Source organism: Microcebus murinus, chromosome 9 (genome assembly GCF_040939455.1).
Source record: "Microcebus murinus isolate Inina chromosome 9, M.murinus_Inina_mat1.0, whole genome shotgun sequence".
Lineage (NCBI taxonomy): Eukaryota > Metazoa > Chordata > Mammalia > Primates > Cheirogaleidae > Microcebus > Microcebus murinus.
In genome coordinates, this window is record NC_134112.1 from 49,339,886 (window position 1) to 49,360,711 (window position 20,826).

Below are 20,826 nucleotides of genomic sequence, written 5' to 3' on the forward strand. Positions count from 1 at the left end.
AAATGCTTTGGTAAATTATTTACCATGAAATCTCAGCTTCCTTACTATCTACATACAAGCTGTCAATCTATGCATTAAATATGCAGAAGTGCATGCTGAAATACAGCCACAAGATGAGAGGGCATCCCAGGCAGAGGGGAGATTATGAGCCAAGATGAGCATGTGGGAAAGCATAAGACATCTTTTGAGAAAGTGTAGGGAAAGTCTGGAGTTGCAGGAGATAAATCTGGAAATGGAGGCAAAAGCCAGATTGTGGAGGTTTTGAATGACAGGCGAAGAAGTTCAGTCAGCTGTCAACAATTGAAGATTCCCTAAGATGGGAGTGATATGGTATAGATAAGGTAGTAGATATGGTTTAGATATAGTATAGATATGGTAGTCTGGAAAGATTTATCTGACCATGAGTGGGTAAATTGGTGCGGAGGAAGGAAAATACCAGAGGTATTCAGGGAGCCCAGTTAGAAGACCTAGGAATGATTCAGGAAAGAGATTAATTATGAATGATGGAAATGGGAATGCAAAATGAAGAATGAGAGAAATCCAGCCCACTTGTCTTCTCTTCTTTCTGAAATCAGTTTTGTATGCTCTCTTTTAAGTATTCTAAGTATATAATTCCTGCAACATTTAAATCGATATATCATAAGGTCCATTGACTTGTCTGTCTCCTCAATTAGATGATGAGCTCCCTGAAGGTAGGAACCAAATTTGTTCATTTTCGACAACTAGCACAGTAGCACACAATAGAAACTCAATCATAGTTTGATGAAGGAGCATGCACAGGGAAGTTAGCATGACAGTAAGTCTAAAAACAAACAAGGAAACAAACCAGAAATTGACATATAGATGGAATAGAAGATTGAGAAAGATTGTTTTATCAACATGTTGGGGAGACAATGGAAATAAGATTGAAAAAAGTAGTTTAAAAAAAGAAACTGATTAGGCAGCATTCTACAGTACAAGGGAAGCTGTGGCATGCAGACCTGTAGGGAATTCACCCCTGGTAGTCCAGTACTTCCTACAGGTCTTAAAGGATGCCTTGTGTTCCTCCATTTCCTCACCTTAACTTCTTATACTGTATTTCCATTGTCAAGAATGCTATCCCATCTAGCCTTTATTATTACATCTACTTATGCATGTGTAAACACCTACATCTACTTATGCATGTGTAAATGCATGTGTAAATGCACAAATTAAACGTCCCTATTCCATGAGACCTCACCTGGTCTTTTATTTCTCCAAATCCCCAGAGTAATTTTTTTCTTAATATGCAGCCTAAAGACCACCTGCATAAAATCTCATAAAGGGTAATGCTTATGAGAATTTTCTCTTTATAGACATACTCTATCTAATAAATGCAAAAGGGATGATACAATCACCATTTTACAACTACAAATTAAGTAATGGATTTAAGCTAAATGATCACCTATGGCTACAAAAAGCATTAGTGGAAAAAGGCTGGTGGGATATTTAATGGTGGACAGATCAAGACAATAGTACCTAAACCCACTGATCAAATTTAAGTTTACCAAAAGAGAGACAGCAGGCACCATAGGCTGCCCTATGGAAGAGCACAATATATTCTCTAATATATTATTACCAAGAAAAAAATATAAATCTGAACTTGAATGGATCTCTTTTATTGTAAAACAATTCAAAGGAAATACAGAAGACTAAGGAAAGTGTGAAAAGACAACTCTGGGTAAAATTCTGCAAAATTCCAAATGTGGGAAACAGACTGCAAGGAGTAAAATTTAAAAGGGGATTGAAAATGTATAGATTAAAATGTATCAAAAGAAACTTAAAGACATGTCAACCCAAAGTGTGGATATTTTGGGATCCTGATTTCAAAGAACCCAAATTTACAAATCTTTTATGAGACAACTATGGAAACAGGACCACTAGCAGATATTAAGGAATTACTGTTAATTTTTTAGCTATGGTAATGGTTAAAGCACCGATTTTAAAGCATCATTATACATCTTGAAATACTTTTAGATGAAATGATATATCTGGAATTTGCTTCAAAATAATGTAGCAGTGGCGGAGGTGTGAGTAAGTGGTGGTGATAGCCACATATTTAGGTTATTAAGTATGAAAGGGCCGACTTCCTCAAGTACTAAGTTTGACAGTTGATATCTCTGATATTTCACTTTGACACTTTTTGATTTATTTTTATTGCAAAGGTACATTCTATCAAACACATGGTTTGGCTTGTGATTATCTTTCAAAAAAATTTTAGAGCAATTTTTGTGAAGCCATGGATAAGTCAAAAATTCATGTTATTTTTGAATATAAGTTCAGTCATGGAACCAATGCTGCACAGACAGCTTGAAATAGCAATGAAGTTTTTAGGAAGGATATGGCTAATGGACACAGTATGTCGGCAGTTTGAGAAATTCATTATGATAATTTTAATCTTGAAAATGAACCACCTGGTGGAAAATGATGAGCTGAAAGCTGTAGTAAAAATGAATCTATCTCAACCTATGCATGAATTAGCAACAAGGTTTGATGTCATTATTTCAACAATATTGGACATTTGAAACAAATCAGCAAGGTAAAGAAACTAGATAGATGGGTTCCACATGAAACGAGCATCAGAAGAGAAATCATCTCGACGTTGCCTTTCTTTGCTGTCATGACATAAACGCAAACCATTTCTACACCATATTGTTATGTGTGATGGAAAATGGATTTTTTTTTACAATTGCAAGGGTTTTGGCACAATGGTTGCATAAAAATGAAGTGCCAAAATAGTCCAAAACTGAATATTCATCAAAAAAAGGTAATGGTATCTGTTTGGTGGTCCAGCACTGGTATTATCCCCTACAGCCTTATGAAAACTGGTCAATCAATTACAGTGGTTACCTATTGTAACCAACTGGATGAAATGATGAGGATGCTTGCAATGAAGCAGCTGAGATCAGTCAATAGAGATAGATTAATCGTCTTGTAATAAAGTTTTTGACCACATGTTGCACAAACAATGCTGCTCAAACTAGAGTGGCTGGACTTGGAGACTCTCTTGTCATCCATCATATTCACCAGACCTTGCACCAACTAACTACCACTTCTTCCAGGCTTTGGACCACTTCTTACAAGAAAAAATATTCCATTCTCAACAAGCTGTGGAAAATACCTTTCGTGATCGTTATCCACTCTCCAGGCTTCTTCAGTGCTGGCATAAGCAAGCTACCATTAAGATGGCAAAATGCGTCAATAGGTTAGGTGCATACTTTGATTAATTGTACTGCTTCTTGCTTGAGATATAATAAACTTTTGATTCAAAATCGGACATTTCATATTTAATGAACTAAAGGGTTCATTTTTATGTATGTTTGAAAATTTTCAATTTTAAAATCATGTTAAAATACAGGCTTCTGGTCGCTATTTTAGAATTATTAAATTAGAATATCTGAGGGAGATTCTGGGAATCTGAATTATTAACAAGCTCTGAGATGATTATTAAGTACACTAAAAGTTGGGAATCACAGTCCTAAAGCAATTTATCTCATTATCTTGCCTTGTCAGAGAAATATAGACAAATATATATATATATATATATATGTAAATCTGTAGATAGATAGATAGATAGATAGATAGATAGATAGATAGATAGATAGATATGTCTTATCTTTAAGGATAGAAACTGTGTCTTCACCAGCCTTGCATTTCCCAAGGACATATATTTAGTATGCACTCAATAGATATTACTGATATATGACAAAATATTCCTTTTTCTTCACTCTTAATAAATATTTTAGACATAGACTATACAACACTTTCCCATAGATTCCAATATATCAGGACTATTTGTTGCCAGAAATGTGTAACTTCTCACATCTGTTAACAATAATCCACTGACCATGTGGAATTTCTTTCTCAGTCAGTGGTATTTCAGTATCTTAATTCCTGAATTGCCAGTATCTCTATTTCTCAACTGGCAAAGATAAAACCTAACAGAATGAGAACAATAGCCTCTTCTTTCACAGACAAATGGAAGTAGAGAATATTAACAGCCATGTGTACTTTACCTACATTTACAAAAACACATATGATGTTTTGAGAAAATAAACTGAAGTGTTTTCACCTGCTATTACTGCTAGACTTCACCTTTTTGAATTTGTTGTATGCTTATTTGCAATGGTTCATTTATTAAAGTTTCAACTCAGACACTCTTAAGAGTGTATTCTTAGGAAAATATTATCTTTTAGTGAGAATCACTTTCCCAAAGACATAGCATTTCCTATACCTTGGAATCCTTGAAAGAAGTAGATTATAACAGATTCTGTAATAGATTTTGTTTTAGTACTAGTCCAGCATTCTAGTTCTGCCACTAACTAGTTAGGTGATTTTGACTATGACACTGTTTTTACTGGGTTCTAGTTTCCCCGTACGTAGTAGACCCTTGAGCAATACATGTTCAAACTGCACGAGTCCACTTATATGTGAATTTTCTTCTTTTGCACCCATGAGACAGCAAGACCAACCCCTCTTCTTTCTCCTCTTTCTTATCCTACTCAATGTGAAGACAATAATGACAAATAACTTTATGATGATCCACTTCCACTTAATGAATAGTAAATATATTTTCTCTTCCTTATGATTTTCTAAGTAACATTTCTTTTGTCTAGCTTACTTTTATTGTAAAAATATAGTATACAATATATTTATTCCATACAAATTATGTGTTCATTCTCAGTTTATGTTATCAGTAATGTCACTGGTCAGAAGGCTTTTAGTAGTCACGTTTTGAGGAAGTCAAAAGTTATACACAGATTTTTGACTATACAGGGTGGGGGGGCACCCCTAACCTCCATGTTGGTCAAGGGTCAATTGTATATAATTCTAAAATAAATAAGGCAGTCTACTCTTAGATCATCTATAAGTCCAACTCAAGTTTTATGGTACTGCTAGAAGAAAATTATTTTGCCTAACATTTAAACAGGAAGCACAACCTTTCAGGGAGATAAATAAAACATAAAATGATCTCACCTTAGAGTCTTAGATAGCAATAAACAAGGTCAAATTTATGCAGTTCTGTTCTGAAGGTATACATACAGGAATATGAAGGACTTCTCTCACTTTGGCTTACCTGCTTATGAGCATGATCATAAGAATTAATATGATTGTCAAACTCCTGGTGTTTGTGATACTGCTTGTCACATAATTCACAATAAAAGTTTGCCTTTACGTCTTCCAGGGCCTTTGCTGTAGATTTCTCCTTTTCTGCAAAATCCTTTAAAAAAAGGCAAAAAAAATGTTTGTTATATTTCTGTCTAATAGCATGACCAGATCTTATATTAATAAGATATTACTAATATAATGTATTAATCAAGTTAGTATTTAATTTTACTGTGACTAAAAGGATATGGTGAAGCTCATTATTTCCTGGAAATTCATGGCACTGTGAAAGTAACATTGAGTTTAGCATCATCCTTAATTTATCAATCAACACATGTTGAGAACATGACTTCTCCCAGAGTATCCCTCTGCCACAGCGTGATCCTTCCTCATCCTTCCTCTTGCCACCCATTTCCAGGTTGTGGTTCTGCCTATTACCAAGGACATCACCGGACATTCTTACTTTATCTCCTTCATAGGCTTTTCTTTGTCTGATTTTAACCCTTAACTTTTTGTGTCCCATGCAATTCCATCTTTGGCCAACCAATCTATCCACTCCATACCCTCTCCCAGGGGTGCCCCCATTCCCCCATTCCCACTATAGCTACAGCCCAGGATATTCATAAACTCCAAAACCAGCCTAAGTCTCTTCCATGAGCATCAGTCTGTGCTAGACATTGCCAGTGAGTTTATCTTGTGTTCTTCAAAACTGTTCTTTACAGTTTTTAGGATGCTCTATCTCAAATAGATTTGGCTATATCATTTCTCTGCTTAAAATCATCTTGAATTCTGTCACTGCCTATAGAATAACAGTGACAAATTCTTATTTAGTATAAACTATGTACCAGGTATGTGAATTATCTCATTCATCCCTCACAACAACCATATGAGTTAGGTTCTATTTTTATCTGCATTTTGTAGGTGCATCAACCAATCCTTAAAGAGGTCACACATTCATGGTCACAGAGTAGAGGGGGAATTTGAATTCAAATAACCTGTGCCTAGCTCCCTTATTAGTAAACAGCCATGACTTACCATCTTTTTTTAAAGCCAACTTTCTTAATATACCATAAAAGCTTCTTCTTACCTTAACATCATCTCTTATCAAATCCTGCTTTTACATTTTTCTCTTTAATTCTATCACCAGATATGGCACATGGCATTATCTATTAATATTTTCATGTCTCTTGCTCCCACAAATCCTCTGAGGGAAGAAACCATTTTATTCATTTTTTTGTCCACAATGCTAAACAACATATTGTCTAGTCCAGAATAGGTGCCTATTTAATATGCATCACATAAATGAATGGATAATTGTGTTTTTTGTATTCATGCCTGATACCATTCTACAAGTTCTTCTTTATTATTCTAATACCAAATAAAACAGTGACTGACATATAGAGGATACCAAATAAATATGTATGAAGAATGGATGAACAAGCTAAAGAATGAATTGATTTTATCTTTGTTTCTTCAAAATGACTACCCTCAATAGAAAGAAATCAGTCCATGCACCTACATCACAGCCACACCACACACCAGACAAGAAAGGTGGCAGAAAGAATTTAGGCATAGACTAGGGTGAAATGATGGGACAATTAATTCAGATATGAGAACATAATGATTTAAGTCCAAATAAAGAAAGGCAAAACACATGACAAAAAGCAAGAAGGGCATGAGTACCATTAACAAACAGCACAAGACCAAATACCTGAATTGCCTATCCAAGAAAACTGAAGTAAGAATTTGGTTACATCTAGGGTAATGGAGGATATCAGAGCTACTGGACAGGATATATCCAGTAATGAGTATGTGAACTCTGATTTCGGGATAAAAACCCAGTTGCTCAAAGAACTTAGACAATGACCTGCTGATGTAGTCACTTTTGAGAAATGAGACAGGAGCATGACAATGAGATAATGCCAAATCTCCTGGTTTAGTAGGCTTAAAATCAGGAGAAATCATTATTTGTCATCCAGTCTTTCTCACTAGGTACTTCTCCCCCATGTTTTTTGTTAGAAAGATTTCAGGAACTAGATTGAAACTAGGGATTATTTTAATTTAATCAGAGTTCTTACTTTATTATAAAACTGGCACAATTGCCTTAGAAAATTTACCATGTTGCCTTGGACATTGGTCAACTTTGCCTTGGTGCTCAAAACTACCTCAGCCTCATGAACTTGGAGAGGGTGATAACAGGGAATTCAGGGTGAATTTGTGGCTAAAAATGTATTTTTGTATTATTTTAGGTCATGTAAGAGATTTTATAACAATAGTTCAATGGGCAGGAGTGAGGCTTCTCTAGTTACTCTGGTTCCTTCATCTAAATACCCTATATTTCTAAAACATTTTTAAATTATCATATTACCTGGCTTTTGATTCAAAATTTTATAATTTTAAGAGAGCTTTACCCAAATTTAAGTCAGATATTATACCATCATATCCTGAATGCTCACATTTTACAAAGTCATCAAACTAAATTACATATCACATTACTGGCTTCATTTTTCTTTCCAGGAAATGATGTATATATCCCATCCCCTTTCCCTCTAAGGTTCTCATGACAGTCTCAGTGTATATTCTGCTCCTCTTATTAAGACAGGAAGAATGGGGAAGGTGGGTTATCAATGCCATCAGCAAAACATACAAACATAAACTGAAGTGTAAAGGTAGAAATCTCAGGCAGATGAAGATAAAAGCCAAAATGTGGGTAAAATCAAGAGACTCAAAGAGAAAAAAAGAAAAGTTTCTTTAAGAATCTTTGACAGAACTTAAAAACTGAGGTTAGAGCTGTTTAGGTAATGAGGACTAACTTATAGTAAAAGAACCCTAACCCAGTGGTCCTTGATATTACCCAGCATGAGCGAGGCCTATGCTAAAGTGTAAAACTGAATTATCTTCTGAAACAGAGCTTAATGAGTCCAGCTATATGCACTGAAAAACTGAAGAATAAGGTCTTAGACTAGTAGGAAAAGTATCACATAACCCAAACTTACCATTCTGCAGAAGAGACAACTGATGTTTACTAATTTTATGATTTGTATAAAATCCGAGGACTAAGTAATGGCAAAATGGGGGCATGCTTTTCATTGTATCATAATGCCTCATCCATTGAATCTACCCATCAAACCATACATTCATCCATCTAACTATTAAGTATTCATACATTCAAGAATCTCTTCTTGAACAACTTCTAAAGTCAATTTCTTACTGGTTCTTACCTTCAGAAGTTTATAGTCTAGTAGGTGAGGGTAAGATTTGCATGTAAAGAGGTAAAAACCATAAATTGTGATAAAGTGATAATCACAACTTGCTATAGAAGGTTGCCCAGTTCAGATTAGTTAAGAATAATTAAAGGAAGAAGTCAGTGTTTCTATGTGTGTTTGTGTGTGTGTCTTTCTCTCTCTGCCTCTCTTTTTCTATATCATACCATTAGATACACTGTAAGCACATATTGTTTCTTGGCCTTTTGTGGAATGGCAGGATACTTTTGCTAATCAAATAGCCCTGGAGGTAAATCAAGATGGCATTCAGTCTCTGAAATAATTATACAATCTATATATATAGAGTACATAGTAAATATGAAAGTAGTAAAAATACCTACATATTCTCAGTATCAGTAAATTTAAAAAATTAAAAACATGAATAAAATAGACACACAGGATTTCACATATAATTCCTTCATTAATTTGCCAGTTATTAAAATTTACATCTCTAGAGTTTGTCCAGAGAAGGAGGTTTTGGAAGCTCATATATGAGGGAAGAAAAATTGTGAAATAAAAGAAACATTCTTGTTAACCATTCTCAATGATTCATTAAAAGGTTGAAAATGAATTGCTAATTGAATACCACATTTATCTTAACAAAAGTCATTTTTAAAACATTAGGTGATGACAATGGACATTTTATGTTGTGGTTCAGTAAGAATTCTATAGTAATTAATTACTTTTTATAATTAATGTTTTGGGTGTGAGGAGAGAACATGTACTTTTTCACACCAAGTAATTTATATTTATATATAACAGGCATGTCTGTAAAGTAGCAAGTATTCTGTCTAGAGTAATGCCTTTAATTAGAAAAATAGATGTTTGCTACCAAATTATTTTTATTATTATAATGATTATTACACACTAACCCCCATTGAGTTTGCACTGTAAACCAGAAATGTGCCAAGCACTTCACAATTGTTAACTCAATCTTCACAATAACCCTATGAAGCATGTTCTATTACTATCCCATTTAAAGATATGGAAGGCAAGGCACAAACACATTTAGAAACTCACTAAACGTTGAAGAGCCTGGATTCAAGCTCAGATCTGCCTGACTTCAGAGCCATTGATCAACATGCTCATGGCCGCTCCAGTTACTTAGCCTTTATTCAGATGTCACAGAAGTCCAGGCTGTGTCAGCTAACTCATGTGTGGATTCGGGATGATACGGAACCCTTAATCCCAGAAAAAGGAACAGGACTAGTTATAATTTTAAAAATCTATAATGAAGCTGAGAGATGAGCACTAAGAAAATACAAGATAGTAGTCTCGTTCCATTGGCTGTGAATATGTGTCCTGATTATGAAAAAGAAAGAGGCAGAAATCAATTGCTGTTTTCCATAGCTCCTTAATGGTAATACCAGCTCAGAGCTTTGAGGATTGAATTCATATTCTTTGCATGAAAGCCCACAGTTGACCTTTCAGTGCTATGTGTAAGAGATTGCTTTAAGAATTCTAATATTCTCTAACCTGTTCTATTATATTGGCCCCAAATCCTGCTTCAAAGGGAATACATTTTCCCCTCCTCCAATCAAGTGGCTGCTACTGCGTCAAAAAACTCTTTTGGCTCCCATCCTCTTTCTGCATTTCTGTAACAGTTTGGGAAATGAAAAACTTGCTTTAGAGGGTTTTATTCATTTATTTATTTTATTTTTTGTAGTAGGGAGAAAATAATTTAGTCTTTGAAGAATGGCTTTAGTTCAAGCTCTAAAGATTTCAGTTATCACAGTATAAATTAAGGAGGATAATAATAAGTAGCTTGCAGGATAGTTGTGAAGAAAAAGTGAGATAATTTTCATGGAAACAGTATACTGCCTGACAAATATAGGAGATGAGGCTCAGAATACTCCAAAATGTGACTGTAGGAAACCTAAATGTGCCACCTCAAATATGCCTCCTTGGTATAAGGATAATTTGGGCTGGTTATTTTGAGAAACTGCAGATATAGGTGAAGCTTTGAAAACTAGCCCTTTTGTAAAAGAAATATACATAAAAGAAATCTCAATTTGTGAGGGTGTCTCTCCTTCTTTGTACTCAGAAGAGAAGGCTAACTCTAAATTTTTAGAAATTCTTAATCAATGGAAATGGCATTGTCTTAACTCTGCATGTCAAGCCTTTTTTGCTTGTTTTATGATGGTGCTTTTCTGGGGTCTTAGCCTGAACTTTCCATGTATACTTCTTTGTTTCAGAGAATGATGGTATTCAAGCCTGAAGTCTAAGACAATTCTGAGATCTAGTCTAGAAATTGCTCATGACTCTAGGTGATCACCCACCTACGTATACAGGAGATACACGTATACAGGAGGTACAGAAGGTTACTAAACTTCTGGGTTTTTTTCTATTGTTAATCTGATTTTTGTTATAGGAAGTCCCAGCTAAGAACTCAAGAAGGAGAGAATGACTGCTCTTCCCTACATAGGTACCTCACATTTGAATATTTTTTTGGAGGGTGTGTGCATAAGGGAACAAATGTGTGTGTGTATGTATGTGTATGTGTGTGTGTGTGTGTCGTTGAATGCATGTGACATTAGAAAATTATTTTTTAACAAAATACCATTTTCGCCTGAGTCTACAAAGCAAATTTCTGATGGAAATTTGAGCAAGCGAGAGGAGGCTTTATCATCTCCTCTCACCTCTTATATAAAAGCTGGAAAATTTAAACTGTTTACATAATTAGAGTCTTCACAGGTTTTTAATCTCACAATTATTTTTTTTTTACTTTGGCATATTGAGGAATTCTGCACATAATCAAGAGAGCACTCTATGAGATTGACTAATACTAGTGTTACTAGTATTGATTTTCCCAAAGTTGTGACTGATTTCTTTTGCAAAAGAATGGTTTTTGCATTCCATAGCATCTAACATGGTGCTGTTACTTAGAAGAAACTCAATGACTATTTGTTGAATCAGTGAAATTAATACAAAAAATAATGGAAGAAAATACTTTCCCCCCACACACACAGATGGTATGACCTACCCTGGCAACATAAATCATATCATAGAGAATTAAGCTGCTGGAATAATGATAGAATAAGTAGATGAGTATAATTCCAAACAAAGGAAACTTTTAAACTTTTAAAATTTTATTTATGTATTTGTTATAGATTCTGAGGTCTAAAGAGCTTATGAAGAATTTTCCTAAAGTAATTGAGGTTGGCAACTTCAAACAGATTCTTGACTTACAATGGTCTTCCCATTTTATCATAATCAATTGTTTTCCTCACAATTCATTGTGAACCAAGTATTGGTTTGTAAGACATGACCAAAATTAGATTTTTCAATCAATGTCCAGGTAAAGTGTTATGTCAGTCCCTTCCTGATTAAGAAAGGGAGCTTTTCTCCTTTTATTAATGATTGATTCAAGATGCCCACATTAAAAGGTGAAAACACATTCAACAATGTGAAACTGTCTCTGGGTAGCATGCCTTGTGAACAGCTTAGCATCATTTCTAATTCGGATAGAATGACAAATTTCTGACTCATTGGCAAGATGCCAGAGTGTTGATTGCATTTCTGTTCATGAAACAAACATTAAATATTTAAAGTTTACTTAACTAACTGCTTATTTTGGAGAAGCTTCCTAAATGGCTACATTTGAACAGAGATTATTTTTGAGGAACACATGTATTTTCATTAGAACCACTGTTCATCAGCATTTGATATCACAAATTTCATCTTCCTCAGCATAAATTAATATACAGTTCTTCCACCAAAAAAAAAAAACACTTTAGAAAGGAAATAAGGAAGTCCAGATGCATCCTCAGATAATCATAACCATAGCTATTGCTTTCTTGCTTAATTATGCTTGTCTACCTAATGAAGGAAAAAATAGGTGGGTAAAATTTCCAAATTTCTTGTTGATAGGATAAAAATGTTGTATTCCAAGTTTATACAAGTTGTAGATTGGTTTTCAGTGTTATTTAATAACCAATGAAATAGTAAAACACATATAAATCAATAATCCTGGTGGACACAACATAGTATTAGCCCAATAAGTGGCAAGGACTACCAATCTAATAGAGAACATACCACCCCTCGCCAGTAACATCAAGCAACAACATCCTTGGGTAGGTAAAAACAAAAGAGGGTACACAAAAATATACATAGATTAACCCAGGTTAGGAAAATGGTTGGATCTATTAAATAGCATTCCTTGGCCTAGAGTTCATGTTCATGAAATGCCCATTAAAGAATGGATGAATGAATAAATGTTGTGAGTAAAGAAATAAATGCATCTGATTTCTTTCTTTTTTCTTTAGTCTGGTTATTTATCATGGCAAAGGGGAGAGAAATCATGAAGTATGTATGATATCAAAACCCATATAACTTTATAACACAGAGAACTATGATGCAAAGATTTTGCCAATAATAATGTATCAATATGAGTTCATCAATTATAATACACTAACCCACCACACAATGCAAAATGATAATAATAAGGGAACCTATATATGAGAGTTAGGTAGAGTGTATATATAAACTCTGTGCACTTCCTGCTCAATTTTTCTGTAAACCTAAAACTGTTCTAGAAATGCAGTCTGTTAATTAGAAAAAGTATATAACTAAATCACGTTTTAATAGTTCTACCTTCATTGAACTCAAAGGAAAACAATGGCTTAAGAATAATGTCATCTATGCCATGTAATGCCTACAGGTGAGCAATATGCATGCAGAGTGACAAGCATGAGAGTTACTTTGTGTGGAGTGATTTTGAGTCTCTCAGTTCCCCAGTCATGCCCCACGAGACAGAGAGCAACCTTCAAGAACCCTCGAGCAAAGCAGGACCTACTGACAGATCATATTTACTATCATTAGTTCCACTGGAAATTGAAGGGTAAAATTTCTATATTTGAAGGAAATTTTTTGGAATGTGCCTATTGTGTGGGTGTGTAAAATATGATAAGAAATGGCTTTTCTTCCTTTAGACTGACAATACTGTTCAATTTTTAAAGGTAGTAATTACCACCCCATCAATTTAGCCCACAGATATATATAACTGTAGTGAGTATAGACATATTACGTTCATCTAAATCATATACAGTTAAATGAATATATCCATTGTGCATTAGACAGGAAGTACTTTCATTTAACCATTACTCCTGATGTAACCACTTATTGAAAAATACAATTAACAGTTTCTGATATTTTATTTTTTAATATAAGAAAAGTCAATGAAAATGTCACATAACTAAGTTTTCTGGAAAGTTGCTAGTGACACCTCTTCACATTATTTTTCTTTTAATTCAAAATTTGTAACTATCTAGGAGAGAAATGATCATTAAAAGATGCTGACCTAGTCATTACTTCATTTTTGCTTAGGAATTGATTGCAAATGTTTCTTTCAAATAGATTCAGTGATTGTAAAGTTTCTATTCCCTGCCCTTCTTAAGCTGTTCTCATATCACTCTGTACAACGCGGTGTTTATGTTCTACATGTGCTAACCACAGGCCTAGAACGTCCTGAAGCAATGTATTAAAATAGTATAAAGCCAATGGCTTTGCTTTTAAGGACAAGCAAGTCAGACAGATGCCAAACTCCAAGGGCAAACTCTCTGCACTCCTTCCTGAATGTCTGCTATCATGTCTGATAATATGTCTGCTATATTTGGTGTGCTTGTTCTATAACCAGAGAAGTTTAAAAAGTGATTGTGCTCACAAAGGCACTCGTATTATTTCAAACTGGCCACTCCAGGCTTCTATCTTCTGAAATCTAGCAATTAATTTACTTTTAAACTTAGAGAAAACTAGCAATTGTGAAAGAATTATGCTTTAGAGAAGCTCTGTGTCTCAAACCTTGAAATATTAACTTCAAGCTGAGAAAATGTATCAAAGTAAGAAAACCCCATTAAAAATGCTAGTTTACTTTGAGAGAACATGTCCACAAAGACCTAAAGAACTGCTATGAACTATATTCATTTTCATATAATTTTAGCAGAAGTAGTTGTCACTTATACTTTGTCTATTATATATTCTTCTCATGTAACTCTGAAAAACTTGGATTAGTGACTTTAACTTCAAAAAGAAAGTCTGTATATCAGTTTACATGCATATACATTTGCTTGCTTTTTCGGATACTCAAAATGCTTGTCAGTTGCAGTAAGAAAGCCTGATTAGCTAGAAACTAGGGCCAAAACTAATGTGTATCATAATGGCAGCACAGTTGCAAAAGGTTGTTTCAGCTGCTTGAGCAGTTGGTGGATTCATACTTATTGTTAACACTTGCGTCGGCTCAATAAGCCATATTGAGCTAGGCTCCAATCTATTGTGTATGTGTGAGTGTGTGTGTGTGTGTATGTGTGTGTGTGTGCTGTGTGTAGAGCCAGTCAAAAAGGAGTCTAGCTGCAATAGAAGAAAAGTTGTGGATCCACTGTGAAAAGAAATGAAATAGAAAAAGTTCAAATCAGCGCACAGGCATATAATTAGAAGGAACCTCAGAAATCCTTAGGAAATTTAATCCAGGAGAAGTTCTTTCTTTAGCTTGCCCACATTTATGTAGGATGATAAGTAGCAGATCTGGGATGAGAATTCAAGCCCTTGAATCCTGTCTTTGAGACCAATATCAGAGAAATTAATTCTGTGGGGTCTATTTTCTCATTGGGAAAATGGGGTTGGTCTAAGGACAGAATTTTTGTGTGTCTAAAACTCAAGATGAATAAGTGGATATCTGGAGTCTTTAAGATATAGATGTAGAAATGGAGGTAGATATATCAATAGAGATATTTTCTTTTCTCAAAACCAAAATCTATTTAACAATATATTTACAATTTACATTCATACTCTTGGAATGCCAAGAATAGAAAATTTTCTATTTCAAATCATCTCCTAGAGGAGACAGAATCATCCTTAATAGAAACCTACTCTTCCCTTTATTCCTCTAAGCTTTAAAAAATGCATTTAGAATTTTGCTAGTCCTTAGATCACTAAATATAGATAGTTATAATGAATTCAGCACTGAACTTAGCCAGTACTAAAAACCAGTTTTAGAATGGAGGAATCGACCTCTTTCTCTGATGTAGGAGGGACATCTACGATGAAAGATAAATCAAAAGATAAAAGAATTCACACCTAAAATGTTTTGTAAAATTTTTTTTGGCATTTCTACACTGCTCTTGAAAGAGTTTTTTGTATGGCTGGGATTTAGTTGTGTTAGGAAGGTTTGGATTAATTATGGTGCTAATAGTTTACTATGCAAGATAATACATAATTCCTGTTTTTAAGATACTCTCAGACCATTTGCAGAGATAGGATTAATTTATAAGATTTGAAGGATTACACAAAAGGGTATATAATCATATGGTAGAAATTTAAAACGTTGTGTATATTTAGAGAAAGGAAATAGTCATGCTGCTATGAACATGCCTATATATGTAAGCAGATTAAACCCCATTAAGGAACAATTATATAATGAGTCTAAATTAATAGGCTTGGATTTGTCTCTTAGACATAAAAAAATGAATGATACTTGATGAGCTCTTTAATTCTAGAGTTTAAGAAAGTGACATAAAATATTCCTGATAATCAGTCAATCTACATTTGGTGATAAGAATAACATAGATTTTACTCTATGTACCAACAAACAAGAAGCCATACAAACTTTAGAGAAGATATGATCCTACACCCCATTTTCTCTTCTATTACAGGTAGTTATTTTTTCTGACCAGTGGCTAAGATAGTAATTATGATCTTCTCCGTGATATTCCTTTGTATACTCCTTTTGATTATTTTCCTAGCACCTCTTGCTTAGACTTTCTGCTTCTTGTTTCAGAGCCTTTACACAAAGTTTGACTTCACTTTGAATTGGCCAAAGCACAAGTAAGTGAGATTTAAAATTGATTTCTATAAAGTTTTTTGCTTCTGTCCACTATGCTGTGGAAAATCCTGACTTGGGTTGCTGTCAGCTTGAATGCTTTGTTCAACTCTGGGCTGAAATCTGAGTCCTCATTAATGGCAGAGTTTATCAGCAAAGCACTATTGCTTACTAGCTTCAGTGATAGCAGAGAATATTTATACTCCTTTTAGTAGAAAAAGTATCTTCCGTAGCATAAAAAGAAAAGAGAAACTTCATTGATAAGAAACAATCATACCCTTAAAGATCTAAATACCATTAAACTTTCTCTAGGAGTATCAGCAGAAGCTTAGATAAGAGCATCCCTCCTCATTCATTGCATGCCTGAATATCACCATGGCTTCACATTGAATGTCCACCTAGAGAGAAAGGCCAATGGACAGGACAAGCGGGAAGTAAAAACTAGATGAGGATTATAATGAACACATGGAGATAAAAAGAGAAGAGAAGGCTAATGAAGAGGAAAGAATCAGGCTTGTGATGTGGAAACAACCTAAGTGCCCATCAACACATAAGTGGATCAATAATATGTGGTATATGTATACCATGGAGTACTATTCAGCTATAAGAAACAATGGTGATATAGCACCTCTTGTATTTTTCTGGACAGAGTGGGAACCCATTCTATTAAGTGAAGTATCCCAGGAATGGAAAAATAAGCACCACATGTACTCACCAGCAAATTGGTTTCACTGATCAACACCTAAGTGCACGTGTAGGAATAACATCTATTGGGTGTTGGGCAGATGGGGGGGGGGGAGGGGATGGGTATACATGTACATAATGAGCCCAATGTGCACCGTCTGGGGGCTGGACACACCTGAAAATCTGACTTGGGGGCAAGGGCAATATGCGTAACCTAAACATTTGTACCCCCATAATATGCTGAAATAAAAAAATAATAATATGTTGGAGGGGTCAGAAGGGAGAAACCATAACTGTTTTCTTCAGTCTTAGGTAATTTTTTAGCCAAAGGTTATTTGTGAGAGGATAGGAAATATATCTTATACAAAAGTGCCTGGGATTTGAAATTTATTTGTGGAAACTTGAAAGTATAAGAAGGTCAACAATATTTACATCTATGGGAATCAATAATTCGTTGAATTAGTCTTGACCTTCACATTCTCTGGGTTTGACCAAAATCATCAGTGCTCCTCAGCGAGAAGCCCTTTGTCATGAAATATTTTTCAGGAGTCTTAAGTACTTTGTAGTAAATTTAAGAGGAGATTTATGGTCTCAGTTGGAGATTTTAAAAACCAGCACAGGAATTCAAAACTTGGAAATAAATTCTCCAAATATTTATTAAGCTCTTACTGTGTTAGGTGATACAGAAACTGTATAAGACTTGGAAGGTATAGCCTCTACTAAAAGAATGTATAATTAACTGATGGAGATAAAACTTGAGAAATTAAGGGAGCATTTTACACGTACTTAGGAATAAGAACACGTGGGAAATACAGAGAATGAGGCAAGAGCCTTTCAATCCAACTACTTGCAAGCTCAATGATATCTAGTACATTACTTAATTTCCATAAAATGAAGATAACAATGAAACTCATAGGATGGCTGCAATGATTAAATAAGTTTAAACATGAAAGCATCTAGCACACTTCCAGGCATCACACAAACAAATGCAAACAAATACATACATACACATGCTCATAGATATATTAATATACACACACTTATCTGTGTACATACATATGTGTATATATATACGTAATAGTTATAAATGCTGAGGAAATGTCCAAAACAGAAAGATGTCAGCAGAATAGTGTCTAGGAAGATCTGAGTTTTGAAATTAGTTATTAAAAACAGTGGAGTTGGTATGTTCTTTTGGCTAGGAGTATATTTCTGGAGTCAGACAACCTGAGTTTAAATTGGAGCTCTATTTCTCATGGGTGTGGAGAACTCAGGGATTTGATCTTTATCTGTTTTGTCATCTGTAAAACAGGGATGTGTGATAACAGTAACTAACTCATTGGGCCAATGTACTGATCATAAAAACAAATAAAAAAAATACTTAGCATAGTACAATTTTCATATTACTATTGTGCTCTGTGAATTTGTTTATATTTTCTAAGTTTTGTTTTGCATTATTTTGTTTTTACAGATGTTAACAGCAAATATAAAAACATGGCATTCAATTTGAGAGTGACACACTGTGATACTTAAAAAACAATAACAAAACAAAACAAAAAAAAACCCTGGCAGGTTAGAGTAGAAGGGTCTGGTTTGGAAGTGGAGACTTGAGAGCCAGCCTTGAGGACTGCACTGAAGAACGTTGGCTCCCACAGGGAAGGAGGAAGCCTCACCTCCCATAACGGAGGCCCAAACAATGTAAGTAAATAAAGAATGGGCCCACAAAGTCCAATAAAAAGGATTTCTTCCCACAGGGAAGAGATGTAGTTATCTGTACCTGACTGAGTGATGTACTATGTGGATGACAAGTTTTTCTTCCTATGGGACTAGTCTTTGTGTTGCAAACTAAAAGGAAAAAAAAATCCAATGCAAAACAAGCAGAAGCCTTAGTCAGACACTTAATCATGGCCCTCTGAGGACACTAGTGCCCTTTATTGCTGACTCTTTTATTTCCAAACTCCCCATGGCGCCATATTCCAGATAGGTTGCTTGTTAGAAATAATGTGCTTTGCATTAAACATACATTCTCCTTACTATAAATAGGCTCTGCTTTCTACTATAGATAGAGAGCTGGCTTCTGACTTGGCCTTTTGCTCCTGTGTCTTTTGGATTACTGTTTTTGGCTCAAGTACAGATGGACTAATATTTTTAAATACTTGTTTTTGATAGTGACAAAAAGCTTTAGATATTTTCTCTTATAGTTTTACGACTCTATAAAAAAAAGTAGCTATTTGGAATTTTACCAGTTCATGAGATAGAGAAATCTACCCTACAGATGAACAACAAATAAAGTTTACACACTCTGCAATGGCATGTATTAACTTTCATTACATTTATAGTGAAAATATTCCTGGGGTGTTATAACAAATAATTTCAAGGTCACTTTAATTTTTATTTAGTATAAAATACATGCTACCTTATTGTATTTTTCCCTAATTGTAACATGACCTAATTGGTTCTATAATGTTTTCATTAATAGAAGAAAAAAATGTAGTCTTACAAATGCTATTAATATTATCATACCGATATAAATATTCACCCAGGGTGCTCATAAGCATGCCATATCATTGGAAATGACTTTTGACTTTATGCATTTTACTATAAATAACAAAATGGAAAGATTCAATTTTTAACAGTTCTAACTAAAAAGACTGTCTGGACCCACACTAATTATTTTGTCTGTTTGACAATTAAACCCTTTGAAAATGGCATATGGATGTATGTGTGTGTGTGTGTGTGTGTGTGTGTGTGTGTGTGTGTGTGTGAGTAGTTTTCTCATAATATATTCCCATTTTAACCTATATTCCTTAAATTAACTCATTAGTTGATCAAGCCAGCATTATAATTAAACATGTATTTTCAAAAGTTTAATTATCTGTTTATGTTTGCTAATTCTGTCATCCATTTAGTTAATATTTTCATGAAAACTTGGACATGCTAAGGTCAATGTTCTATTCATCAATTTTTAATGACCAGATCTGTATGTGGAAACACACCAATAAGATGTCATTATTTTAATAACTTTTAGTAACATCTAAGCATTCAATCTGCTAATCAATTGAAGAATAATTTATTCACAGAGAAATGAAGTCATATTTCTTTAATATTCAACACTAAAATGTACAAAAAGTTTAACTTTCTTTTGTCTCTATTGAACTAAATTATATTTAACTACACCAACCTGTACATAAACTATTATAAGAAAATGGGGGAAAAATCAAGAACCAAAATGTGTTCTTAAGAGCTAAATATGAATCCTTATGAATAACCAACTGACATGTATTAAATTAAGACTTAAGATTCCTGTTTTCTCATAATGAAAATTTCAAAAGCATTTCTTCTCTTTGTATTTTAATGCAGCAGTTACAAAAAAGGAGATAACATGAAAACGCTTGTAACATATGCAAAATATTATTGTAATCAGATAGCCAAAGAAAGAAAAGAGAAAAATAAATAGAAGAGATTTTGTGCAGAATATGTTCTTTGGTAGAAGACAAATTTACAAAACGAAGTCATCAACAAGTGGAAAGCTGGTAGTGTGACTATTACTTTCTCGTATTTTGCATCTGCTTTTTATCTCCTTCCTGTCAGATTTTTGTGGGAACTCATATTCTCGGTAAAGGAATTCTTAAACTTGCTACACAGTACGACATTGAGAGCTTTTTTTCTTTTTGTTTTTGTTTGTTTGTTTGTTTGTTTTGTTCTAGGCTTTAGGAAAAATATAAAGCTAAATTCTTAACTATACACCTTACCAACCTTTTTGTCACTATAGATTTTTTGCAGTTCATAAAATTTGATATAAACAGAATCATAGAATATGTACTCTTTTTTGTCTGATTTCACTCAGCATAATTTGAGTTTAATCCATGTTGTGCATATACATTCTTCAATCATTTTCATTTTTGGATGGTATTACATGAAAAGACATACCACAATTGTTTGCCC

The 20,826-nt window shown here is 34.1% G+C and overlaps 1 protein-coding gene across 1 annotated transcript in view; it reads right to left on the minus strand.

Moving 5' to 3' along the window:
* The window catches only part of ZNF804B (zinc finger protein 804B), a 498,952-nt gene that overhangs the window by 88,189 nt on the left and 389,937 nt on the right, over positions 1-20,826 (minus strand). Inside the window, exon 2 of the mRNA XM_012779578.2 lies at positions 5,096-5,239. Within this exon, the coding sequence (XP_012635032.2) occupies positions 5,096-5,239 (144 nt within the window). The remainder of the gene's footprint in view (positions 1-5,095; positions 5,240-20,826) is intronic.